This window comes from Toxotes jaculatrix, chromosome 4, assembly GCF_017976425.1.
Source record: "Toxotes jaculatrix isolate fToxJac2 chromosome 4, fToxJac2.pri, whole genome shotgun sequence".
Lineage (NCBI taxonomy): Eukaryota > Metazoa > Chordata > Actinopteri > Toxotidae > Toxotes > Toxotes jaculatrix.
The window spans coordinates 12,373,804-12,401,296 of NC_054397.1; the positions used below are offsets into that span (position 1 = coordinate 12,373,804).

At 41.9% G+C, this 27,493-nt stretch overlaps 1 protein-coding gene across 1 annotated transcript in view; it reads left to right on the top strand.

Moving 5' to 3' along the window:
• The first annotated feature begins 316 nt into the window (after window positions 1–316).
• Window positions 317–27,493, top strand: part of doc2d (double C2-like domains, delta) — a 30,839-nt gene continuing 3,662 nt past the window's right edge. The window contains exons 1-10 of the mRNA XM_041036550.1: window positions 317–373; window positions 2,795–3,200; window positions 3,709–3,788; window positions 4,412–4,486; window positions 8,593–8,702; window positions 14,916–15,042; window positions 15,281–15,337; window positions 16,051–16,175; window positions 24,561–24,642; window positions 24,921–25,017. Coding sequence (XP_040892484.1) covers window positions 2,813–3,200; window positions 3,709–3,788; window positions 4,412–4,486; window positions 8,593–8,702; window positions 14,916–15,042; window positions 15,281–15,337; window positions 16,051–16,175; window positions 24,561–24,642; window positions 24,921–25,017 — 1,141 coding nt within the window. The 5' untranslated portion in view covers window positions 317–373; window positions 2,795–2,812. The remainder of the gene's footprint in view (window positions 374–2,794; window positions 3,201–3,708; window positions 3,789–4,411; window positions 4,487–8,592; window positions 8,703–14,915; window positions 15,043–15,280; window positions 15,338–16,050; window positions 16,176–24,560; window positions 24,643–24,920; window positions 25,018–27,493) is intronic.

Sequence of the window (27,493 nt, forward strand, 5' to 3'; positions counted from 1 at the left end):
CCTCATCCACCACCAAAACACACACACACACACACACACACACACACACACACATGCACACATTCACACCCACACCCCTTTTTCCCGGGTTTCCTTAAATCTCTCCACTGCTGAGAAAGTGAGTGACAGTACTATACGCACAGTCTGCAAAGGACTGACGGGGATTTTAACCAGATACGTCACAACTAAAGGGGAAGGGAAAGAGGGAGGGACAGAGGAGAGGAGGAGAGCAAACGATGAACACAGACAGAGAGAGAGAGTACAGAGGGATATATTGACTCAAAGCTGGTCTGCATGCTCCTCAGTGTGTGAGAGACAGAGGACGTGAGAGCAGGCAAGATGGAGTGCTGGCACAGATGAAGACTGTCCCTGGGTACGTATCTGAGGATGGCTATATTTGTGCATGTGCGTGTGTGTAGTTGTGTGTGTGTGCATGAGCTAGCATGTGCGTGTCTCTGTATGTAAGAGGGGTGAGAGCGCATGAGTTTGTAAGCAACATGCTGCAAGTGATCATTTGTATGTGGGTACCCAAGCAGCGAATTTGGGTGTTGTTACATAAGGGCACTATAAGTGAGTCAATGATTGTAGGTATTGAGGAAACAGTCAGTTTAGGTCTTTATCTGAGTGTAGGTTCTTTAGGCACGTGTGTGTATGTGTGTGTGTGTGTGTGTGTGTGTGTGTGTGTGTGTGTGAGAGAGAGAGAGAGAGAGAGAGAGAGAGAGAGAGAGAGAGAGAGAGAGTCTGTTTAAGTACTGTAACTTCACATGGTGACAGAGCAGGGATGTGCTCCAGGAAATGCAAGTTTCCAGCTGAGCTAAGCCTTCTTCATTTTGAATATGGATGTCATATTACCGCAGTTGTTAGTGTATGAAAGATTATCTCAGTATACAGGCGCGTGTGTGTAAGAATGAGAGAGTCGATATTTTATGATGCACCAGACGTGAGTTGGGTGGATGTAACCAAAGGAAAGCACCGCGTTGGGAGTATTTTCACTATTTACCTACACTGAGGACAACATACAAAATCACTTAAACACATCTTATCACAGAACTTAAACACAACTTCTCCAAAATGACAACGGCAGATCATACAGGTTTAAATGCTAGAAAAGAACCCCAGAAATTATCTAGAGTATCAATGAGTCAGTTGACAGAGAATTTGTTTCTAACAATTTTGATGACAATTAATTGCTTTAAGTTCTTTATCAAGAAAAAAAGCTACTCATTCGCTCTTTCCAGCCTCTCCAGTTTCAAAATTTGCTGCTTTTCTGTACTTGATTTCATTGTAAATCAGTGTCTTTGAGTTTTAGACTGCCTATCAAAGAATCTGAAGACATCAGCTTGGGCGGTTGGGAACCTGTGCTGCACATTTTTCACAATGTTCTGACATTTTATACAGTTAATCAAAAGGTTAAAAAAAAAAAAAAATTAACCATTTATGAAAATAATAATTGTTAGTTGTATCCCTGGAGTCAACACTTTGATAAGCTTTTCAAAGCAACACAAGACAAATAACAGAGCTGCAAACAGGCTAATTATTTGCATCCACATAACTGACGCATCAGTCGAAAACTAAAAGGCAAAATGACATGACAGCATTTGCTAAACACAGACACACTGCACAGACATAAAGGAACAAAGGTCACAAGATGACACTAATCAGCAGCAACATGATGGACATATGCAATATATAGGGGGATGACAAGTGACATGCATCCTCAGATGACCTGCCTTTGTAGCAGTGTTTGCAATAGTGATTCAGTAATGTCACGTTGCGAAAGGACTTGTTCATAAAAGTGAATTTGTTATTTTGATTTGTTCCTTTTGTTTGAGTATAGATCCATATTGATTTTTGAATTTGATTTACCTCGCTCTCTACTATCATCTAGTTCTCATGCATATTGCACAAACATTAAGATTAAGCGATTGCTTTTAACAGTCAAATCTGGGCCAGCACCAGTGAACAAAGGGACTGTTGTCACATCCCAGTTTGAAGTTTGTGTCTGTGATCATTAGAATCAAACCAGTTCTTGAAATAATACAGACACAGCAGCACTGTGGGAGTGCATAAGAGAAAACATGTCTTCAGTATCTCTTAATCACTGTGAGGAAAATAGGAAGTGATAGCATTTGGCTCAAAGAGGCTGGAATTTGGTAACAGTTATTACGCCTCATTAAGTGACAAATATGCTAAGGATTGAGAAAGGCTTCAAATAGTTCTGCGTAAATATTGCTCAGGGGACGAGCACATGACAGAGAGAGAGAGAGAGGAGTGAAAGAGAGAGATAAGAGAAGGATTAGAGTTGTGCAGATACACAAGCGACATTACATTCCAACACTACATTTGAATATTCATTCAGAGCACAGAACTGGTGCGCTGACACATTGTGTGAGTCACACTTGAAGTGCCAAAGGTTCTGGAGAAATCTATTTTGGCTTTCTGAGAAGTCAGGATTACATCAACGGATGAAAACAGAAACATATTTTTTTTTTTTTTTTTTTCCAGGATGTTTCAGATGTGTTGTGAATTTCAACATATTGCCAATGTTGACCTGCCTTGAATAGAATTGACCCCTGCTGCTGCTGCTGCTGCTGTAGTTGTGCAAACTCACAGAGGGTGGAAAGTTGGAAATTTAAGAAGAGGTGGAGGATATAGCTGCGTTGTTTTGTTTTTCTTTCCTAGTTTAGAGCCTCTTGTTCCTCCCCTCTGCTATGATCCCAGCTGTTATTCTCTGCCTTTCTCACCACCTTAAATTCTTTCTCTCCACCTCACCCTTTCATTCTCACCCCCACAGTCCCGTTCGACAGTCCACATGAGCGTCTCCAAACCCCCACCACCCCCCTCTACCTCTCACCTGGCCATCCCCCCTTCCTCCACCTCCACCCCTTCCTCATCCGCCTCCTCCCCCTCTGTGACACCCCACTCCACCGCTCCGCCCCCTCCCTCGCCCGTCAAGATCTCTATGCAGGAGCACTTTGCCATCAATGTGTGCCCAGGCCCCATCCTCCCCATCCCACAGATCTCAGACTTCTTCCCCCGTTTCCACGATTACCCCTGCACACCACCGCCTCCGAGGGAAAAGAAGATCCTGAAAGAGGAGACTTTCAACGGGGAGACGGGCGGGGGATACAAGGATGGGGAGAGAAGGGGGGACAACGATGGAGACAGGGAGGAGGTGTTTGACTCTGATGATGATGACAGTGAGTTCTGTGAGGGGTGAACAAAGTTTTGTGGTGGAAAAGTTGTTCAGCCTTGTGTGTTTGTGTTTGTGTGTGTATGTTTATTCATGTGAAAACTACAAGGCAACACAGCAGAAAATCAATGCTGCCAATTCTCAAACTTTGGAGTGGAGAGTCATCTCTTTTTTTATTTTTTGATGACTTTCTGCATTTTTCTGCACAACATATGCTTACAGAGTAATTATAGAGTCAAGCATTTTTTCAAAAGTCTTTGTCACTCCCACTTTATTTGACACCGAGCCTCTGATGATTTATTAGGCAGCGTTACGATAGTGGGGACTCAGCCTGCAAGTTTCTTCTCATTCCCAAACAGTAATCAAACAAGACAGATCAATTCATATTAGGCAGTGTCATGTTTTAAAGAGGCCATCTGCTACAAATATGACTCAGAGCCTTTGAGTGTGCGTGTATGACTGAGTGTGACTGTCCCTTTACTGGCAGTAATTGCTTCGGTTTGTGTTGTTTTCAGCCTACCTGGGAACGTTGGAGTTCAGCCTGCTCTTTGATCAGGAGAACAACTGTCTTCATTGTACTATTCACAAGGCAAAGGTACACACAATTTCAGTATCTTCTTCTCATAAACAGACCTCTGTCTGTCTGTTTGTCTGTCTGTCTGTCTGCGTGGTTGCATAATCCTCCTTGAAGGCCCAATGAAAACAATTCTCCTGTAATGCTTTTACATTTGCACATCAGACTGCTTTCTCTCAACCTTTTTAAAGTAGCCTGTTTGCCACACACCCTCTTGTCAACTCAAAACAAGAGCATCTCATGGCACTAGGAAATGTTGGATAATGTTGCTCCGTTGCAGTGGCGGATAAATTTGGTAGGGCCGTCGTACAAGGACACAAACCTTGTACTACATGTTGTGTACTGTTACATGATGTTAATTATGTAAATCTCGCTGAACGGTTCCCTTGAGGACAACACAAAGGAGTTGAGGAGGGACAGAAAATAGTGCTATGGAAAGAAACACCCAGAAGCGCTATTGAGATGTAACTACAGTAGAGGAGGTCTGTCATATTCTCTGTCTTTTTCTGACCCTGTCAGTTGTGTGAAGTGTTTCAGGGCATGATGACGTCACCTTTGACACTACAGAGTGTGTGTGTGTCTGTGTGTGTGTGTGTGTGTGTGTGTGTTTGTGTGTGCGTGCACGTGTCTGCTTGTGTCCACAGGGACTGAAAGCCATGGACTCCAATGGGCTGGCTGATCCATACGTCAAGCTTCATCTTCTCCCCGGGGCTAGCAAGGTCACTGCTCCAACCTTACCTCAGTGGCAATTAGCGTAACATGCTACCACGCTGGGTTGTCCCAGACACTGACACTCCCTCCTGAGGTCCCACATGACACAGAAACTGGTGGTAAAGGAAGATAATTTACTGAAAATACTAAAAATAAGAGGGCAAAAAACAGTGATTTACTTTTTGTCAATAGTGGTCGAGCCTTGTTTATCAAACACCATGAAAAGGTCAAAATGCTCTTGCAGAAAACGTGACACGGCAGCGAGCTAATTTACTGTGTCGTTTCAAGTTGTTGAGCAGGGAGCATTTTGGTTGGTTACTGCTTAATGTGGCCCGTCCAATGCTCTGCTTTATCGAGCACAAACACGTTCTGGTCTGCTGCATCGCTCTTGTCTTGTTTTCAGCTCAAGCAGCAGGGAAGATAAGGCTCGCCACAACAGCACCCCCCACCCCCCCCATCTCCAGCAGAATGCAACCTGTTGTCGGCCATTTTGGCTCAAGGTTGACACGAAATGAGGTTATGATAAGCATGGGGAGGACGATGAGCCAAGATAGGTTGAATGAGGCTACTGTCTGAGGTCTAAGGTGCTAACAATAACAACGTCTGGGGGATTTTTGTCCTCTAGCCTTCCTCTGTCTGTCTTCTCCCCTATGGTTATCGCTCTCCTTTCCTCACTTTCCACCCCTATCTCTGTCTCTATCTCACTATCCGGCTGTGACCCTCTTTGACCTTGAAATACCAACAGTATGCAGAGAGAAGGGAGACAACTGAGAGGGAGGAAAAGGGGGAGAGAGAGAGAGAGTGAAGAAAGGAAGGGCGGGAGAGACAGATGAGGGGAGGACAGCAGCAGGTGGTTGTCATGGAAACAGGGAGGATTGTTACACGGCTCACGTCAACAGGCGAGTGTTGATGGGGGGAGAGGGGTGGTGGAGGTGGGGGACGCAGAGAAAGCGTCAATGAGTAGGTAAGTACCCGTGAACCGCCGTTTGTTAAATGCCCAGCAGACGGGGGCCATGTCACTTGAAAAGTGGGAGCGTGCACACGAAGAAGTGAGGATGACAGACGTACACTCACACACCCACTCTTGTCCACATTCAGACTCAGCATGCGAGCATTGCAATGAATAATCCAGAGCACAAAAGGTTTCAGTTTCTGTTGAGAACTGAGTTGTCAAAATACTGAGAGCAGAGGCACACGTCCCCTCTGTCCCACACATTTTCCTCCCACGTCCTCCAGTACACGCTCTTTAACCAGCGTACAGTCAAGCATGTTGTCTTACGGTGTCACACTGCAACACATGCAGCGCATGACCTTGCTTATATGCAGACACATGCTAAGGCTTTACTCACAGTCACACAGAGATGCTCCCTCCATCCCTCCCTGCTTCTCTATCACAGCCTCTCTCTTACTCACACACACACAAGCACGCACAAACACAGTACTTCCTGGTGCCTCTGTGGTGGTCATTGGTATTTTCTTCTCTCCATTCCTAATCGAGGTGCATGGAAAATTCACTCACAGCCAGACTCTGTTCACTCACAGCTCTGGGAAGCAGGGACTGAGAGAGAGTGAGTATGAAATGAGTAAAAAAGATTCATACAGACAAATGGAGAGACAGGAGGGAGAGTGTGATGGACAGATGGAGGGCTAGAGATAAAACATTTAGAAACAGATGCAAAAGCACTGGTGTGGAGGGAAAATGGAGGCAGGGAGTGAGAGAGGGCAGAAAGAGGGAACTGGTGTTTGAAATGTTTGTTGATGGAGCATGTGGTGAGAAATGTGCTCAGAAAAACAACCCAATTCAGTCAATAAGGAGTGATGACTATTTGTGAAATAGTTGTTGTGTTGAGTTGTGCTGGCACACATACATACTGTGCAAAACCACGGTGCGTCGTGACTCTACCTTTGCGCGGCTACTCCTGCAGATTAATGAAACAAATGACAGGAATGGAAAACACTTGTTCCCTTCGTGGAGAGAGCTCTGGAGGGCTTTGATAAGCCAAAAAGTTTCCAGTAGAAAATAAAGAATAGAAAAGGGGGACAGTGATGGGAGGAATGGAATGTAGAGGGGAGACAGCATAGGCAGAACAATGGGATGTGGGGACAAAAACAGACCAAGAGACACAAGATGGAAGGAAAGGTTCAGCATCTGGCCCTGAGGCGCTGTAGCAAGAGGCTGACTGTGGCAGAAAGAAAAAGAGGGAGATGAGGTGTTTTATCAGTGGAGCTTCAGACATGAGCAGCTAGTATGTTAGACAATAGGCCACACACTTTCTCTGCCAGCTGGTTATTCAGATTATACAAACAGAAGGATTTTGCATCACCACCAGTGGTGAAAGAACCTCTTGCCCCTTTGCTCAAATAAAAGTAGCAACACCACAATATAAAACTACTAGAAATTAAAGTATGGAAGTGTTATTAGTAAAAAAGTAAAAGTACTTATTATGCAAGGACAATGCCTCCTGGCAGTGTTATATTATTATACAGTGTAGTATTGAATGATATTGGTCACTGATGCATGCAGCATTTTAATGTTGTAATATGTGTACCCACTTTGCATATTGTTGGGTAGTTAGATAATGCTGATATCCCATATTGATATTATTGTCAGTAATTCAAGACCAAAACCAACAGTGTGTTAGTCTGTCTCTCAATAGCTTCAGACTTCCTCTGCCTGTAACTACCCGGCGCTGAGCCAATTTGTTCCTGCTGAATGGCACTGTAGTTTTCAGGAGGAATAAACTTAGGAGTAGGTAGTGCATTTGTTGGGGATTATTTTCAGATGTGGGTTAATACACGTTTGACGCTTTAGCAAACATTAATGGCTCCAGGACAGTATACTGTATGTGTGGTTGACTTTAAAATAAACTACAGTGCCCAAGTTCATCATCAAGAAAGATCATGTCAGCCAGTGAAGCGGTGAGGCTCAGTGGTGTGTTTTTTAATAGCTTTTTGGATTATAATGGCACACACGAAGAAAAGTACTTGTTGAATTCATTGTTGGCTTTTGCTTTTTATATTTTTATTTGTTGACATTAAGGTAAAATATACAATTTCACTGGACTTATAATGTAAGTCTCATTTTGTATGTTTGTTATAGGATTTTCTCAATCTGCAAAATAACTAATAATGGTAAAAAGAAAATAATAATAATAATAATAATAGTAACTCTAGCTGCCACATAAACATCGTACATTTATGCAGAATGAATTGTACAGTATTTGTCTCTGAAGTGTAGCGAAGTAGAAGTAAAAATAATGTGGCATAAATTTGAAACTGGTAAGTGAATTAAAATCCTACCTACACTTCTTAAGTAAATACTTCCCACCACTGGCAGCTAAGAATAGCCAATTCGTTTTGCCTGCAGGCTGCACAAAGTCTTATTAACCCATATTTTAACAATGAATTCAACAACGATGCATCTAAAACTTTGTCATGTGAGCCAGAGGTTTGGCTTTGCGAGATTTAATGTGTAAAAATGCATTTTATTGGGACTCCATTTCCTAAAGGGTTTAATAAGCATTAAAATAAATAAACACAAAAGAAAATCTGAAATAAAAACTTAAACAAGATGAACACATCCTGAAGGCAAATGTGGGAAATGAGGCAGCAAGTGGCTGCAAACTTTATTTATGGATGGTGAAGCTATTATGGGCTCTTGGGCATTTCCTCTCTTGGAAAGCTTTAATTTTTCATGCTAATTGTGTTGTGCAATTTAATTGGCTGCTGTGTTGTGTTGTGTTTGAGACACAGTGCTTGTTTTGGAGGTCTGGTTGGTGCTAATGCACTGTCTTATCATGTTGGGGAGGAGACAGACGGACAGGTGAAACGAGGGAAGCCGCGCGTCCTCTCACTCTCCTCTACAAAGTAGGCAGCAGATGTCTGTGATTTCCTGAGGGATAGAGATAAATGATGTTTCCCCACTTTTTCTACCTCTCTCCTTTGTTCTTGATCTTTTAGTGTCCCCCGTTTTGCATGATGTTTTATCCTTACATTATGATCTGACTAGTTTGCTCCTATAAACCTTCAAATATTCCTCATTCTTTGTTTTCCTCTTTTGATCCTTCCCTCTCTTTTCATTTATTTTCATATTTCTTCTTCTTTGCCTCCTCAGGCAAACAAGCTACGCACAAAAACCCTGAAGAATACACTGAACCCAGTGTGGAACGAAACGCTGGTGTACCACGGCATCACAGCAGCTGACATGACCACCAAAACGCTCAGGTAGGCGCTCAGCTCTGAATTTCACCCCGGCCAGCAATTAGCACTATTCCCCAGACAGCCAAGTGACCAGTTTATTATGTGGAGGATGACTTCCAATCCTCCAGTGCACTACCAGCAGTCGTCTATGCTTCCCAGTTGGCTTTTCCAGGTAATTCATTATTGCAGCCAGGCGACGCCAGCCAACTGTTCCACTTGCTGTTGCTGCAGTAACTGCTCAGGTGTTGGCTGTGCAGTGAGTCTCCGCCCCCTCCTCCCCACAGTGCTCTCCATATGGAGTGATTGAGGTCAAGCGTCGCCATCTTGGCCCAAAAAGTCTGACACACTCGTGTCATCCCTGCATGTGTAAGTCGATTCAGAGACTGAGTTTCTCGTGTGTTTTGTTTGTGAACATGTGCGCTGCGTACAATCAGTGTCAGTTTGCTCAGCGGATTCATAATAGGGTTGGATGGCATTGTTTATCCTGAGGAAACAAGAGCGCAAACGCACGCAGAAGGATGCACGCGCATACACACACACACGATCCTCGTCTGCAACGTACACACAAATGCAGGCAGTCAGGTGTGTGCTTATCCTCTTGTGTGTATGCCAAGGGCAATCACTGGCAGGAAAGAACATGCATGACCCCTCCTCTGCATGTAGAGAAAATACACACAGACACACACATATATGTGCAAACAACACACGTCCTTGAGCTTTTTACAAACACACACATTCAGAAATAACATTTACTCTCCCTCCCCAAACACTCATACACAGATACACACTAACAGCAGCTTGAGGAGAGACCCCCTCAAACTAGAGGAAACCCACCCGACCTCTGTTCAAGGACATGGCTCACACACACAAACTAGCAGGGGGGCTCTGGGCAGCCAAAATGAGGAAGAGGAGGAGGAGGAGCGTGACCAGTGTCAAGCAAGAGATGAAGTGAGAGAGAGGGAGGTGGCTGCCGAGGATCAACAAAGAGAGCAGGAGGAAAAGCGTGAATGATATCAAGTGACAGATAAGGGGGTGTGGAAGAGGGAACTAGGGAGGTCAAGATTGAGGAATATGACAGAATAGAGGGATGGAGAGGATCCAACGGTCAAATGAAAGAAAGAGAGAGAGATGAAAAGACTGGCTCAGAAAGGGTAGTGAGATTGATAGAGTGATGAATGAGGAAATTTACTTAGCTCAGAAAAAAGGGCAAGTGATGGGGAGGAGTTTACTCAAAGGGGAGCCAAAAAACGAAAGAATTAGGGCAGGAAGAAATATGTGAGACAGCAAACGAGCAGGAGTGAATGAAATGTTGTCCTACAGCAAGGAAGTGGGGGTTGGGGGTACAAGTAACAGACAGAGACAGAGAAAGGAAGAAAATCTGCTCAAAGTCTCTCTGGATGTGTTCAGGCACCAACGCGAAGCCTCAGCCAATAGACAACCTTTGTTCTCATTACTCCACAGAAAGCAGCAAGCAGTCAGAGAATGGAGAAACAGAGAAGGATCCCCGGAGAGATGTTTACTCACTGGGTTGTGCCCTGCTGCATCCCGCTCCGCCAGTCCCCAGCAGGGTGCCGAGGAGGGGATGCTGTACTCTTTGATCCTTGTGCTCTGTGAACTGCTGAGCAGAAGGACTCTGCCCAGACTTGGCCTCTCTGTAGACCTGCCTGAAGGCCTCGACAGTGAAAAGCTTATAGTTAAATGGGGCCATAGTGGACCAGACCAAACCAATTTCAGCTTAAAGGAGTTCTCAAGTAAAAAAGGAGGAATATTTCTAAGCAGTGTTTTCAGTCAGATTCATTTAAGCAGTTTCTTACTATTTGGCACTTCAGCCCACTTCAGAGATGGTGATAGAAGATTAAATGCAGCCAAAAACTTTTGAGTCATTAAAAATCTCTTTGGTGTCAAGTCCATTCTAATGCACCGCTCTTTGTACTGGAGGACAAATGTAAAAAGAGTTACGTAGAGCACAAAGTAAAAGGGAGAAGACTGGTTTTGTACATTTATTTATATATTTTGCCATTCATTCACTCATTTGGAGTTACAATGGTTATGTAAATCCATTATGCTCAGGCAAAATGCACTCAAATAGAAAAGGGACGGCTAAATTGAGGCTGGTTATGAAATGGCTTCAAGAAAAAAGTTGTAACAGCATTAATTTTTTTTAATACTCTGTATTCAACAATTCTATTCCTCGGTGCGCAGACTTTATCTCTAAGGGCCACTGGAGGTCCAGTCTGTTATCAAGAATGAACCAGCTGAGTAAACTAATAACTAATGTTCTCAATCCAGACTTCATGGTTGGCCTCATACCGGCTAATCCTTTAATTGGTGCAGCAAGGCTGCCTGAGGTGCTCATGTTTTGAGTTTAAAGTCTACCAAATTGGAATACACTGCAAAAATCTCCATTATGACAACCTATTTAGTCTGTTATTAAATTTTAAAATCCTAATTGTCCTGAAGCATTTGAAAGAAACTTTTTACTGATCTCCTGTAAAAGTCAGTTTGTTTCGAGACTGATTTTGTGAGCTATCACTAACTGATAGAAAATACCTGAAACACAAAAAACTGCACTGGGAGCAAGTGTATTTATCAGTCTTCTTTGAAGTCTGAACGCGAGACAGATTGAGTTCCTCTGAAGATTGTTTTATTGCAGTGAGGCTGACACGATTTTTAGATTAGGTCCAAATTTCTCTATCAGTGCTGCAGCCTGCCTCTGCCTCTGGCCAAATTTTCAAATGATTCAGAGAGCAGTGACAGCGACAATGCGGTACCCCAATCCTTCCCCTCATTTTAATGACAAAACCCTTTTATGTACATTTTAATGTGCAAAAAGTTGAGGTGAATTGCATATGAATTCATACTTTGAGAAGAATCCCATTTTTAAGACTCCTTGTGGCTTTTATCACTAAAATGATTATCAGGCTGCCATTTAACAGAGGAGAGATGGAACATGTGGAGGTATTGTGATGAGAGGCAGGTATCAAGAAAACCTGTGTGTGTGTGTGTGTGTGTGTGTGTGTGTGTGTGTGTGTGTGTGTGTGTGTGTGTGTGTGTGTGTGTGTGTGTGTGTGTGTGTGTGTGTGTGTTAAAGGACTACCAACATGTTGTCAGTGGCAGGTCTAGGCTTTCTCCTCTCAATTTCTTCCCTCTACCTCTCCATCCCTCTGTCGGGCTTTGTAATAGACTCGCACTGCCCTCGGCTGTGGTCAGATAGGGACAAATGTAGGACTTGATTTGGTAATGGATGGAAGGCGAGGCTGAGATTGGCTACTGGACACGCCAGGTGAGATGCACAATTGGGCACTGATATGATCATGGAGGAAAAAGAATACTTTGATAAAGTGTTAGATGTTGGCGTGAGAATTATATTTTCAGTTGGGGTTGCTTTATTTTTAGCCATGCTAGCGGCAAGGCATCATGTCAGTGGGCAATGTCAGTTCGTTGGTCCACTGCTTCGGTCCAGACTGAAATATCTCAACAATGGACTACCAGGAAATTTTGTACAGATATTTATGATCCCCAGAGAATGGATCCTAATGACTTCCCCCTCACTTTTCCTCAAGCACCATCAGGAGGTCAAATTCATCCTATAGTTTGGTTTATGACCAAATACCTACAACACTAATGGCCTTCCCTTCACGTACCTTTTTTGTACTCGGCGTGGTTAGTGCTAATTGGGAGATGTTAACATGCATAACATGGTGAAATGAACGTGGTAAACATTATACCTGCGAATAGTAGTAGTTTAAAGCACCTCTTTACAGCCTCACAGAGCTGTTAGCATGGCTACAGACTCGTAATTTTATTATAAGAAATTAGTTCATTCGAATTCAACCAAAAGCTCCTTTGATTTTCTAAAAATAATGTCTGACGGTGAAGTTAAATCAAACGTGTACTGCTGGGATTTAGCCGTGTTAAATATCAGAGTATGATTTTAAGTATCCATGCAATTCATATTCACAATATTAATATTTTAAACATTTTATGTGGCATATATACTGTAACATACTGTATTATTCACACTGACTTGAACAGTTGAGTTAATATTTGGGAACATTAAGTAATGCCCAAATATAGAAAACAGAGAGCTAAGCCTTTAATCACACAAATCCCTTTAAGCAATATTGAAGAACAAATCAATGGCAGGCTAGTGAGGAATCATTAAGTACATATAAAGTTTGAAATGCAAGTGAGGTCCATATTTCATGCTAATGATCCTTTAAAAAAATACCACAGTAAAGGTCATCCTTGTTGTCATCAAAGTCACTTTTGTTGAGGCTCTTCCTACTGGTTTGAGACCATTAATGAAATACTTTCACAAGTACAGACACCACACAGACGTGCTAAAGCACCCTGGTAATCTAATGTAACTCATGAGGCAGATTTTGTCAGCGACTCCACATTAAATTTGGCACCACAGGCTGAACAGATTCCACGAGCATCTGTTTGGTTTTTAGAGGAATTCTAAAGCCGGAAAATTGTGGGATAGGGTGCAAGGAAACACATGGAGCCAAAAGTTCGGGCAGAACCAGTGTCACATTTCACCACAACCTTCGTCTCATCGCAGACACCCCACATGTACGAGAGAGCAAAGGCACATAAAAATCTGACAGCCGTGGTCGTGAGTCAGAGTTGTTCTGAAGCTTCTGCTAGAGATACTCATCAGTTATGACTAAAAGGCTGGAACCAGCATGTCAAACGTCCAAATGTCAGAGGGACAGGATGTGAACAGGAAGAGGGGGAAGGTGTGTGTGTGTGTGTGTGTGTGTGTGTGTGTGCGTGCGTGTGTGTGTGTGTGTGTGTTTTTGTGTGTCTGTGAAAAGAGAGTGAGAGGTTGAGAATAGAAAGCGATGAGCGAGGAGAAAAATCAAGAGCCGCAACAGTTCATCTGGGAATATTCAAGCACAGAGGGAATACTGTAGTAGGTGATGGACTATGAAAACTCTACTGTAGAAGATTGAATATTCACCGTCCATCAAACATCACCATCCGTTTGAATAAGTGCACTCTGTGGGGAAAAAAACATTTTACAGAACTGTAGCAATATACAGGAAGATATTGATTCAGTTGTCTCTTTTTAGATTTAATGTACAACTACAGACAGATACAAAATAGAATAGAGACAGTTGTTGTGGACTAGTTTGGGTGGAAGGTGGAAGTAATCAAATCATTATTGCTGCAGTGAAATCCTGCTCACTAACGTATGTATGTAAAGGATTTAAAGTTTTAAGCACTTGCGCCTACACATGGTTTGTACAGACATACATGCTCCTTAGAGTATGAATCCTAATGGTTTTGATGATGCACTGACTTTTCCTCTTGCAGGTGGACATTTTTGATTTAGAGTAAAATGTCTTGACAATTTGTGGATGGATAACAATGTGATTTGCTGTAAACATTTACGGTCTTTGTGGACTTTGATGACATCCCCTGGCATTTAATGTAGCACCATAATCCAGTCAGATTTGTCCAGTACTTTAGTTGATCTGTTTAACAGTTTTGTTTAATTTTGCCACAAAGCCAAAATCATAACAAATTTCATGCTACCATTTTGAGCCGGATAAACTTCTATGTTTTTCCAGGCTACCTTCCCTTCACCTGTTGGATGGGTGACTGCCAACCTCGATTGAGACAAGCATGAGTGGAAATTCATTCACTTCAACTGTGCCTCTGCAGAAACAGTAGCTTTGATAGAGGTCACCACACATAAATAACCAACAGATTAGTTTGTACACCGAAAGTGCAAAAGACACGTGTACAACACACGTGCTATGCAAACAACATACAGCAGTTCTCTTAATTTTTTCCACCTGCATACAACATGAAATCAGTTTGTTCTTTCAGCTCAGGAAAATGCAGAAGGAAAACTTATGAACTGCTTCAAATAATCATTTTCCTCGTACATGTTTCAGTTCTGACAAATTAGTGTCTGATGGAGTAACAGCCAAGAACGGAAGTGATTGAAATCCTCTGGAAACCCTCAGCAACTCAGCACAACTTCTCATCATTCATGAGGCTGCTCATGAAGCCACTGAGAACTCATCTTGTGTTGCAGATGGAGGAGCTGATTGATTGTTCCGAGGCACTTCGGATGTATTTGGCACAGTCTACACTTGCTTCTCAATAATGAGCGCAGCAAAGCAGTGGCAGGGTTCATCTGTAACTTTTCACTGACTCACCTGCTTCTCCTCTGTTCCTCTGCACGAATGCGTGTGTGTGTCTGTTTTGTGTATGAAGGCTGTGTGTATGTGACATGGACAGGCTGGGACGAAATGAATTCATTGGAGAGGTGAGAGTGGCTCTGAAGAAACTGAAGGAGGGTGAGGGCAAACGCTACAATATGGGCCTGGAGAGAATTGCACAGGTACGTACATGTGGGTATGTGTGTGAGTGTGCATGGACTGTTCACAGACATACCAAATGGGTTTCTGTGGACACATATATCAAGATGTGTCCTATTTCCATTGTGCATGTTTGCCTTGGGGCTATCAGGCATCAATTTCAACTGCTGCATTATATTGTGTAATAGATATTCACCTGGAGGCTCTGTAGGCTGTAACCACGATGTCTCTCTCTCTGTCATTCTGTCTCTCTTCTTTCAGAATAAAGAAACTAACAATCAAACGGTGGAGCAGGGGGCGCTTGTGGCGGAGGAGGAGGTAATACTATCATCAGCGTTATCATTGCAAATCTTTTTATTACCATTTTCAACCAAAACATGTTTCTGTAATTTCCTATTACTCTCCTATATCTAATACAGTTCCTTATCTTTTCAGCAATTCTAATCTATTTTCTATTTCCACCAGCACAAAAGGGAAAAAAAGTTTTAATTAGGAGTTACAATCAGCATATATGTCTGCAGCATTAACTTTAATAGACCTGTGTGAGGCGATACTACTCACATGGACACGGCACAGGAGCAGTTTGTAAATCACACCAGTGCTGCTAGTCCTGTGTTTTTCTCCTCTGGTGGTCGTTATCTCATTTCTCTTTGTGATTTTAGAGACAGAGCCTAATAGCTTCTGGTCTCTGATTAAACTCAGTTTATGGTTCAACCTGGAGATTAAAAGGAGCAGGGAGCAGTGTCATTTTGCCAGACTCAGATAAAGCCTTTAATTACAAGCTTTAATTTCAATACTCCTGTTGCACATGAGAAGACACATGGTGAAAACCACAACTAATTTATTTGCAGTCAATATTTAACTCCGTTTTCAGTCTTTATTTTATTGAGTTTTTTCGTTGAGTGAAAGGTGTTTTGAGAAACTTTACTGACCCTAGTGCAGGATTCCCTGTTACACACATTCATTGAAGAGGAAAACGTCAGGGTAGAAACAGGTGCTGTGTCTGACACTGCTGTTTTTTTTGTCCCCAGCGTGGCCGCATCCTGGTGTCACTGTGCTATAACACGGAGAAGGGCTGTCTGCTGGTTGGAATCATACGCTGTGCCCATCTGGCCGCCATGGACTCCAACGGCTACTCTGACCCCTTTGTCAAAATGTAAGTCATGTCAGATATTCATGAATAAACCTGGTATTCTACAAATTATGCTCATATGCAGCTATTCTGCATTAGCAGTTTATGTTCATTGTCAGTGTTTTGTGCCAATGCAGTGTGATGAAGCAAGAGCTGAGGGAGTGGAGATGAGCATGTTGGGCTCATTGTTGTGATTTCTTGAGAACAGTTAGTGTTTTTCTTACTTTATCATGATCACAGTCTTTCTAACAGTAACCAAGGGATCTTAATAGTACTACTACTTAATAATACCCATAGACTGTGTACAGAATAGGGCAACAGGGGAAAGACACAAAGCCTGGACGCTCGTGTGCTTGAGGGTTAGAGAGATACAGAGGTTATCAGAAAATTTTCAGTAACCTTATCAGCAGGACTTCATGGACCATACTGTACACACAAGGTTTTATGGATTCACTGAGACTGAGCCCGACCTGCCTGCGGGAGAATGGTAACAGGTACAAGGTCTGAAATAATCAAAGAATAAGCCACTAAGTGAAAGTCGAGGCATAAAGATGTCAGGGGGATTATTCCAGAGGAAGAGGGCATGACAGGATAAAGTTTAGGGAGATCAGACAGGTATTAAGGGGTCCTGCCAATTTATGATTTTTTATGTCATTAGAAGAACCATAATGTCTGACCTGACATGAACAGGGAGCTCATAGAGGGAAGCTAAAACTGGTGTAACGTGGTCAGATTTTTCTGGATTTAGTTAAAAATTTAGCTGCAGCATTCTGAACCATTTGTAGCCTTTTAGTACTAGCAAGTGGCGTACCAGAAAACAAAACATTACAGTAATCCTTTCTGGATGACACAAATGTGTGAACTGGAGTATAAGCATCTGCCACAGACAGAAAAGAGCAAATTTTAGCTGGTGCATAGGTGAAAAAATGCAGTCTTGGTGGTGTCTTTAATATGCTGATCAAAAGAGAGAGTAGGATCAAACAGACCTTGAGAAATCACACTGCTGTCAAGGGTTACTCTCAGTTCAAACTGTTGTCTATGTTGGGTGGGACCAAAGACCAGCCCCTCAGTTTTATCTGGATTTAGGGGTGGGACATTTTTTGACATCCAGCTTTTTGCAGCAGACGAACAGGTCTCTAATTTGATCATTTAAAAAAGCTTGGTAGGTTTTATGGAAAGATACAGCTGAGCATCATCAGCCTAATGGTGAAAATTATTTCCATGATTATACATATAACTTGGCCAAGAGGTGAAATTTGAAGAGAGAAAAGCAGAGGGCTAAGAACAGAGCCCTGAGGTACTCCATATTTCACATCAGAAAATATTGATTATTGTAGGAAACACACTGTGTTCTATCAGATAACTAAGACTTTAACCACGTGAGAGTCTGGCCGGACACAGCAAATTGGTTTTCCAGTCGGTCTAGGGATGTCAAAACCTGCACTGAGATTGAGTAAGAAAAGCACAGAGGTGGAGTCTGAATCAATAGTAAGCAGAGGATCATTTGCCACTTTAGCAAGTGCTGTTTCAGACACAAGCAAGGCCTGAAAGCACATTGAAAAGGTTCAAAAAGATTACTGTTAAATACTATATCTGGGCTGAAAGCTGCTCAGACACAACTCTTTGTAGTTCTTTTGAAAATGGAAGTTTAAAGAAAAATAATTAAGAGACCGTAAGTCAAGATAATACATGTATGTCTGGAAAATATAATAATATGCAATATTATTTTTCGTAGGGTGTTCCTGGAGCTGTTTCACCACTGTGAAAGTAAAACTACTATGAATCACTTGTTTATCATTTATTCTTTGTTTCATCATTTGCTTACTTTGTTATAATTGTTATAATTGTGCCTTTAGGACAAAGTCTCTGCTTAGGTGAATATGGGTCACTGAGAAAAGTGAAAATCTAGATGTTCTGTGCTAAGGCATTTTCTTCCTGGCAACTGTAACTGGACCTATGTTCACCCTGATAGGTTAGTGAGAGTCCAGCCCACGGACAGTTTATGGCTTCTTTCCAGCTGGGTGATATTAGGTTGGTTTTGGGCAAGAAGCCAATCATGGCCTTTGGCTTTGTCTTAAAGAAAACTATAAATTATAAACTGTAAATTAGAACAAAGGGGGACCTCCCCTTGGTTTCAAGGTTGTATAGGTTGTATCAAGGCTGCTGTCCATACTCTTTTTCTAGATAGGGAAACTTTCCGTAACACCACCAACCATTTTTCCAACTCTGAGAAGCACCCTCATTTTCTCTGTGTATTGCGTAGCAGGAAAATAGTGTGCATTAACTGCACTCTCAAAACTCAAACATTTCATGCTGGCTTTTGGAGCATACATAATTTTGTCACTTGTCCATTTTTAATACATTATGGACAAGTATGAACACAGTTGAGGTTAGAGGGCTCTGGGTAGACATGTGTGTTACAGTGTGTAATTTTTGTTTTTTCACACATGCTTTGCACTTTAACCGACCAACAGGCTTCAGGGGGGCATAGCCGGATGCCCTGCTCTCACACCCTTATGTCATAACACCCACAAACCTACAGTAAGAAATACACATGAACAAACCACCTTCTTGGACATTTTTGCACTAGGGGGTGGGAATGGAAGGTCAGGATAAAGCTTATACAGCACAACAAGCAACAAGAAGATCAACAACATACAACTCTGGAGCCTTTCTGAGCTGAAGTAGGATGATACTGTGACAATCTCTGAGACACATAGAGAGTGTTGGATTGGCTGGATGCATGTAATGCCAATAGGAACTTTAACAATTAATACAATCTGGGCAATGCAGTCACACAAAAGTTGCGACACCGCCAATCACGGACTCCTTTTCCTGATCATACCATACCGAGAGACTGAGTGAGACTGATAATTTCAGCCAGTATAGGTCTCTTTAAAGTCTCAAACAGAACCAGGTAGAGGCAAAGCGTCCAACACGGTTCACCTGAGCCAGCCTGCCTGTAAGGCATGGGTGGTGACGGATAAAACCCACACAGCTCAATCTCCAATCTGCCTGATGCACTTAAATACCAATAGCGCAGAGAGTGAGAGCTCCCACACAGGACAACCAATCTTGTAACCACGCCACCTCCAACAGTGGGAGGCTTTGAGGTAGAAGGAGCACCAAGCTGCTGAAATTGCTTCTGAAATAAGTTTTACAGGCTTTAAGGCATGTTTTATTTTTTCAGTGGATTAGACAGTGATGAAAAATAGTATGACTGGGATGCAGTCATTTAAGGTTTAGTAATACTTTGCTTACTTTTTGACCAAGATGATGTTAGTTTATAGCCTGAAGATGATGGTAAAAAAATTTTTTCATTACTTTGTTTGAACTGAATCAAAGGGACAGCTAGAATTACAGTATTGGGATTTTGAAGGTTTTCTGAATTGCTGTGGAGAGAGATGAGGGAAACCAAAAGCAGAGAGGAAGCTCATGTCATGTGAAAAAGAAAGAGAGCTCTATCTTTGTGTCTGTCTAGATCTTTTTTTTGTCTTTCTCTTCAAGGTATTGATTTGTTTTAGAAGTGACGCCTTGCGCTTTATCGGGTTATTATGACGCACAGTGTTTTTGAGTGCTCTGGAAAATACAGCATATGCACTCAGAGTATCTAGCTCTTTCTCCTCCTCCTTTCCCTTTTTTCTCCTTACCTACTTTGTTGCATTTTATTCGCTTTAATTGTGTTTGTTCTGCATCTTTTCTCTGGATGTTTCTCTTTTATCCACACTCCTTTAGTTTACATGATTTGTTTAAGCCACTGCTCTGATATGATTCTTATTTCTGGCACTTTAGTCATTTGGATTTTTCGTTTGCCTGTCTGCCAGAGTTTCCTTTTGTTCTCTTCAGTGTTTTTGTAACCAGCGACTCTGTGTATCCATTACAAAGAGCCTTGTTTACCTCAGTTCAGTGAATGGTCTGCAGAGGATGCTCAGCCCTTCTCATGCATCCTTTTGTGGTTTCCACCGTAGACCTAACACAATTAATGCTCTGAAGTTTTAGTGAAGTTAACTTTAGACAGAAAAAAAAGAAAAATGGGGGTGAATGGGGGTGAATGTATTGCTGGCACAGGGGAATTACATCTCTAGAGTACACTGAGCAAATAAGTCTACATAATTTGCTTAGCAAGCTTTCTAACTTACTTCACTGTCAGTTTGGTGATGTCCTGCAGCTGTAACACCAGTAGTCCTCTTGAGAAATCTGTAACTAAGCTGATCTTGATGCCAGTTGCTCTTCATCCATGCCATGTCTATGTGTGCGTGTGTGTATGTGTGTGTGTGTCAGTGCAGTTGCCCAGAAGGCCTTTCCAATTGGTCTTTTCTCTCTGAGACTCTCAATCAGCCTTTCAAAGCCATTCAAGTGACACAAGGTCAGAATTATCTCAGAACTAATTTGTCTTCCATTTAAAAGGACAAATTAGCATTTTAAGGGCTAAATGAGTGCACATCCTTCAGAAGGGCCCACACTTCGCTCCCCTGCGCTTCACTTGTTACCTAAAATGTATATACAGTATATTCTGTCAGGAAAAAGACATGTGAAAGCAGAAAAAGTGCAAAACATGTCAGATATTTCCTGCTGACCAAGCACACTGCCACGCTTTACAGTGTTTGTTCTCTCTCTCTTTTGCTCTGAAACCTGGTGTGAAGTGAAAATCATAACTCCTCTCTGCAGCAGGCACACAGTATATTTAGCTCTTCTTTTCTAGTTGTCAAACATCTTCTCTATCACCTTTTTTATTCTTTTAATTTCTGCATCTCTGTGTCATAACATCTTTGGGTTGGTGTTGGTGTTGCTGTTTTTATTGCCAGCTCCTTTTAGCTCATCTCTCCCTGTCACTTCTCAGGGTTTTTGTTTTTCTTTCCCTCGTTTACAGGGATGCTCTTGTTCTTCTGTTTGTTTCTCCCAAACCTAAACCTGTCAGGACGGTTTTAGGCACCAAATTTATTCACTTGTAAAATTGTCCTGTGACTATGCGATATGGCTGCTGTGACATAAAATGGTATGTTGGGCAAAGACAAATGAAACATACTTTAAAAAACCTGTCTATCATTTAAAAGAAAAGAAAAAAAAATTCTGATAGAAACAAACAGATATGTAATATACAAGTCAGCTACTGTAAGTCTTGTGTGCACAGTAGACAACATGGTTCATTAACACTTTCAATACATGTCTAACACATGCAGCAAACCCTGCCACAACCCTGCCTTTTTGAATCTAATCATCTCAGCAGACAGGTGTTAATTTTGAGGCTGCAGTGGTGTTGCTGCATCAGAGTTTATTACATAATGTGTACAGGTTGTGGGTCATGCCTAACATGATTTGTCCTTGCTTGCTCATATTGCTCCATATAAGAAATACAGTTAATCTCATGAACAGTATTGAAACACCATCATGAGTATTAGCGAACAACAGCTGTCAGTCCCTGTGAACCTTATCATTCAGAGGAAAGCTGGTGACACAGAGCTAAAATGGCAGAAGAATACAGCACAGAAATGTATGGTTACTTTACTTTATTCTGCAGCGAACAACCTACTTTTTAAGGGAACAGCTAACAAAAAAACTGAGGGGATAATCCTCTCATATCTCTGTGGACCAGCCTCCCATGTTATGAATTATTCTTCACATTGAATTTTCTATGGTAATTCGAGCATAGCTTGGTTGCTGCTGTACGGAATATATTTTTATTTATCCTATCATTGTTATGAATGTTGCTGTCAAATGATGTTTTGTTATTCTGGAAATTGGAATTCCCCTGTCTGAGCTGCCTTGGAGCTGTATGTAAAATGTGATTTGGCACAGCTCAGACTGAGATGTCCCCCAGGCTTTCACCTCACCCTCTCACACACTGCTGGTCAAATAGACGCTTTGTTTGGCTGCCTCTCTCAATTGATTCCTTCTTTTCTTCCAGTTTACCTTTCCTTTTCTTGTGAAGACAGGCAGACCATTGTAAAAGCACCAGGTATTTTGGAGGATAAATGCTGATTAGCTAATGGAGAAAATGACCTTTTAAAATTCAGTAAACATCGAACTGAGCCTGTGACTGCTGACAGGACATTGTTTGGTAACATTTCATGAGCTGAATGACTCAAACTGGAACAACAGTGTGACCTGGGTTTTAATAGGTTTTCAGTTAGTTTATTACTTGTGGGGACTTCTTTTGAGGCGTTCAGATTTAAAAGATTTTTTTTTTTTCTCAAAGAGGAGAGACAGACACACTGTCCACATCAGATGCGTAAAACCATGCCAAAACTTTCCTAGAAGCTTCCTCATATTAAATCTGGGGTGACTCAGCTTTGAGACTGTACTCGGCTTACAATTTCCCTGAGGTCCACAGAGTATTTTAGCAGCTTTCAGGTCATTTGTTTTTGCCTGCAACTTTACTGTTTGGTTCAATATTACAAATCTCATCAAGTGATTTTCAGGTGAAGCAAGCAGCTGTTTTCAGTGAAAAAAGCTCTGGTAAACTATATACTACCTGCTAAAAACCGGATATTTCCCTCTGGAGCAGGTGGAGAGTGAGTATTGGACTTACATTTGTCTGGTGTCCAAAACCACGACTCCAACTGAATGATAATGTTGCTCAGTGTCTACTGAATGTGTAAGTGGTTAACTGTTTGCTAACATGTCCACCATAACAACTTTATGATGTGATAAAATGTCAGTGTGGTGTTAATAGCTTGATGTAGTGCCCCACAAACGTAGTCACAAAAAAATCAATTAATGCAGGTTTGAGTGACAGTCACAAAGTAAGATTGGCCGCTCAGTGAGAATAAAGCTTTGTATATTGATTAGACAGTGGTTCCCAGCCTTTTTGACTTATGGACCACAGCACTGCCCACTAGCAGTCTGGTGGCCTGGGCTTAGTGAGTGAGTTGGGAGCAGTTCAACCAAAGATTGATTTTTACTTAATGTTTTGTTTTATTTTGCTAAAAATATTGAGTATTTCTTGAGGAAAACGCAAAACTTGGAGAAAACTTTGATGCATGTCACATAAGTTTGTATCTTATCCATTACTAATCTTGTGATCCCTCTGATTTATCTTGCCTCTGCTGGCATCCTGGCATCTATCTTTCCAGTCCCCTAAACACTACTGTAGGAAACTAAACAAGGCTGTAAACATTAGGTAAACTCTAATTTTGAAACTCCTCTGTTCAGTGCTGCTTAAAAATGGTTATAAGTTTTAAGAATGTGAGTTCTTGCTTTTTTTTTAAGTTGTCAACAAAAAGAAGGACTGTAGTCATAATTGTCTCTGATAACTGCAGCTTTGGCAGATCATTTCACATCACGAAAAAAAATAACATTTTAGCACTGGGCAGATTTGAGTCTTTGTGCCACCACCTTGCTTTCTATCAATTCCTCTTCCTCCTCCAATTCCTTCTCTACCTCCATCCCTCCATCCTTCACTCGCTCTGATTCCGACTCTGCAGTGACAGCCCCAAGCCCATCTCATGCATCAGCTGTCAGGCTAAGATTCGTCACTGGCGAGGGGGGGCGGCTGGAAGAGTGAGATATCTCACCGCCTGAACATCTTGACTTAGAATTTATGCTGATGATGACTCCCACTGCCCTCTAGCAATCCTTCTGTTGCCTCTTCGCTGGAGCGTATACCCCTCCAACATCGGCATGATTGTGATCTTGCCGTGGTCTACTGTCTCTCCCTCTCTTTCTTTTTCACTAACTCACTGTCCCCCCGCCTTTGTTCAAAAGACTTCTGGGTCAGAATTATCTCAACAATAGATTTTGCAAACTTTCTGTCTCCCTTTGTTTCTGCCATTCAGCAAGGGTTACAGTCGCAGCAGGGCAAAAGATAATAAATTCATGGATTAATTACTTGGTTCTCTGAAATGATGAATGTTCTGACCCTGTTTTAAAGGTAAAATGTGTTTGAAGATCTCTATTTTACAAGCCTTGTGTTTACAGTTGTACCTGTAAATGAAATGGTAAAGAAATGGATTCATTTCTTTACGGCAATATACCCATGGACAACAACCAGGCTGGAACCAGTGAAAGAGTTTGACTTTTTGGGAAATACACTTTCTTGCAGAGACTTAGATGAAAAGAGTGAGACCACTCTCATCTCTGCAAGATAAATCTGAAGCTACAGCCAGCATCAGTCCCTTGTGCTTAGCTTAGCTTAGCATACAGACTGGAAACAAAGGGAAACGAGTAGCCTCACTTTGTAAACGAATTGCTGCTGGCTGTAGTTGTATGTTGAATGCTGGAAAGGCATGAGAGTTGTAATAATTTTCTCATCTAACTTTCAGGAAAAAAAGCAAATTAGTCTATTTGCCAAAATGTCAAACTATTTCTTTAAGTTTAAGCTATGTGTTGTGCTGAGGTTGGACACAACTTAAAGAGTGCACAAGATACTGATAATTTAATGTCCTCATGGCATCTTTCTCTATTTCTCAGCATCTTGCAACCAGATATGGGAAAAAAGTCCAAGTACAAGACTTCTGTGAAGAAAAAGACTCTCAACCCTGAATTCAATGAGGTAAGCGTGTCTCTTGCTCCACAAATAACCAGAGTACACCTGGAAGCTTGTTTAATTTATCTTCTGAGCTCCAAATGACTTCCTGTTGTGTAGAGCAGGGCAATTAAGCATACCTTTTTAAAAGTGCTTCAAATTTAACATTCTTCTTGAATGTGTTCTCAGCCTCAATCTGCATGTTTCTACTAAAAAATGCACTAAATTGCAAATTCATTTCCTTTCAACTCCTGTGTTTATGAATCATTGATGTAAATATGCTCTTGTGTGTGCCACCTGCACAGGAGTTTTCATATGAAGTACCTCTGGACCAGCTGGCAAAGAAAACCCTGGAGATCTCCGTGTGGGACTACGACTTGGGAATGAGCAACGACTTCATAGGTAGGCTGAGAGAAACTGTGATGTGGTGGGGAGGAGTGGAGAGGAAGTGTTTGAATGAAACTGATGCAACTGCAGAAAACATAAAAACCAGGCCGAGCGTGGGTGGAGAGAGGAGTTAAAAAAAAAAAAAAAACACGGAGAGATGAGGGGTAATTATGAGGCTTGAGGAGAACGATTGAGTGAGCAAAGGAGAGTTTGAGAGAGTGGAAAAGGAAATGGAAAGGCTTTAGAAGTCAAAAGGGAAGACGTTTTGTCCAGATCCCCCATCCCTCATGGTCTTAGTACATCAGATCACTGCTGCTTCATCAGACTGCTAAACAGCTTTGGCATGGCCTGGTGTATATATCACGGCAATGGGAGCTTAGGGAGTTATGGGGCACTAGTGGGGATGCACAGTGAGAATGGATTACCACCCTGTGAGCCTGAAGACCTTCAGATCAAAGTGTTTTACTCTGTCTAATGCGTATGTGTTCATATGTGAGTGAGGCAGTGGGTGGGTGGGTTGGTGGGAGACACCCGGTGTTTAGATAAGCCCAGTGAGTTATTAGCCCTGCTGGGAGAAAAGGCCATCAGTCTAACGTACAGCCCCAGATAACAGCCATTCCCTTGACCATTATCATTACAGGTTTAGCTACAGCAGCTTGCCAGTGATGTTAATTGAGGCAGGGAGAAAAATGACACTTAGACAAAGAAGAATAGAGAAAACGAGTTGATAAAGAGGCCGAGCGCGCACAATGCCACTGCATTAAGAGTGAGTGCAATAACAATCGGGCTAATAGGCTTAGCAGAAGATATAGAGGATGTCAGATGGTAAAAGGTGAGATTTCAGAGATACATCAAAGAAAAAGCTGAACAATGAGAGAAAAAATGTGAGGGCAAGAGTACACAACAAAACACAGGCAATAAATCAAGCAGATGACTTGAGGGAGCAATCGATGCACAAAAAGAGATTGGAAATTTCATCTTCACCCTGGACTCAATCTAAACCTTTGATTTTGAGTATGCCTTGTTGTTTTACATTTACAATGTCTAATATCATCTTGCAGGAAAACTGAAAGCTTGCAGAAAACACAATACAACTGCCAAAGAAAGACACAAAATAGATAGTGCTTATTTTTAAGTATTTTAGTGCAAGTGAAGTCTCAGGTCAATCGAGACAAGTCCAAATCAAGTCCAAAGTGAGGATGAGCCAGTCCGATATGCCAGATCAGTATGAGCACTGGGACTGATCTTAATAAGCAGATCAGGTATCAGCCATGTTGTGATTGATCCACATGAAATACAGTTTCTTCATCAGTGCCATTATAAAATTCAGTGATTCAGCTGTAAGTAACATATATTCATTTAGGCACATTGGGTCGCTACCTCAGTTTACCTTGTTACCTTTCATAAAAATGTTTCTAATCAATTTCATGCACTAAGGTATACAGATTCATACCTCACTGCATGGGATTGGTTTTGGATTGGTACTCAGAGGACATTTTGAGTGGAGGTATTGGATTTGGTATTTTAAAAGAGAGGCAAAGTTGTATCCATCTTTGTTTTGGTTCAAGTCAAAGTCAGGTCTCAGGCCAAATGAAGCAATTCCATGTCAAATCCCTTGAGTCAAAGGTCTTGTCAAAACAAGTTTCAATCCAAGGCTCAGGTCCTAAAGGGCAAGTCACAAGTCTTAGTTTGAAAATTGCAAGTAATTTACCAGACCTTTCAGGTCTGTCATTGCTGATCACTAAAATGAAACCTAATTTGAACAGACTGTATTCAAAGCAGTGTTTAAAAGAGTATTTAATGTGCTGGTTTTTAATTAGTTTCATATGCTTCAAACAAAGCAGTTCGTCCAAAGTGTCATATGCACATATCTAAGGCAAAAGTATTTGTTCTTGTTCCGAATAGACACACTTGAAAGTGGGACAAAAAGCCAATTTGCACAAATGTGGATGATGCTGCACACTTTGGGACATTTTCTCTTCAGAGGCATTCATTCCGCCGCACTCATGTACTGGTGAAGCACACAAAATGTGAGGGAAGCAGTTGTGTGAGAAAATTTAAAAGAGAGTTTGACAGTAAGGTTCAAATTCTGCATATTCTCTCATCTACATACACCTGGTGGTCTTGGAAAGTTACAAAAGTTGTCAGATACAACCCTTCGACAGGAAAGGGAAAGATGTGGGGAGAGACGGATTCAGACGCTGTCCCATGATCTGATGAGAACGCCCTTTGAAGCATGCTGATGCCTCCAGGTCTGATGCTCTGCAAGATACTTTGTTCACCACAACTTGTATATCTACTGATTGTTGACTGAGACAGATGTGCAGCCGAGGAGGATTTTGTCTACAGATAAGCAGACAGGGAACAGGGTAAAACCTGTGAGAGTGTTGGTGCACATCTGCTCCCCTGTGCAGCTTCACCTTAGGTCTGTGTCATCTCCTCTCCGGTTCCTCATCCTTCTTTTGTCCCCCAAGACACATCAGGATAGCAG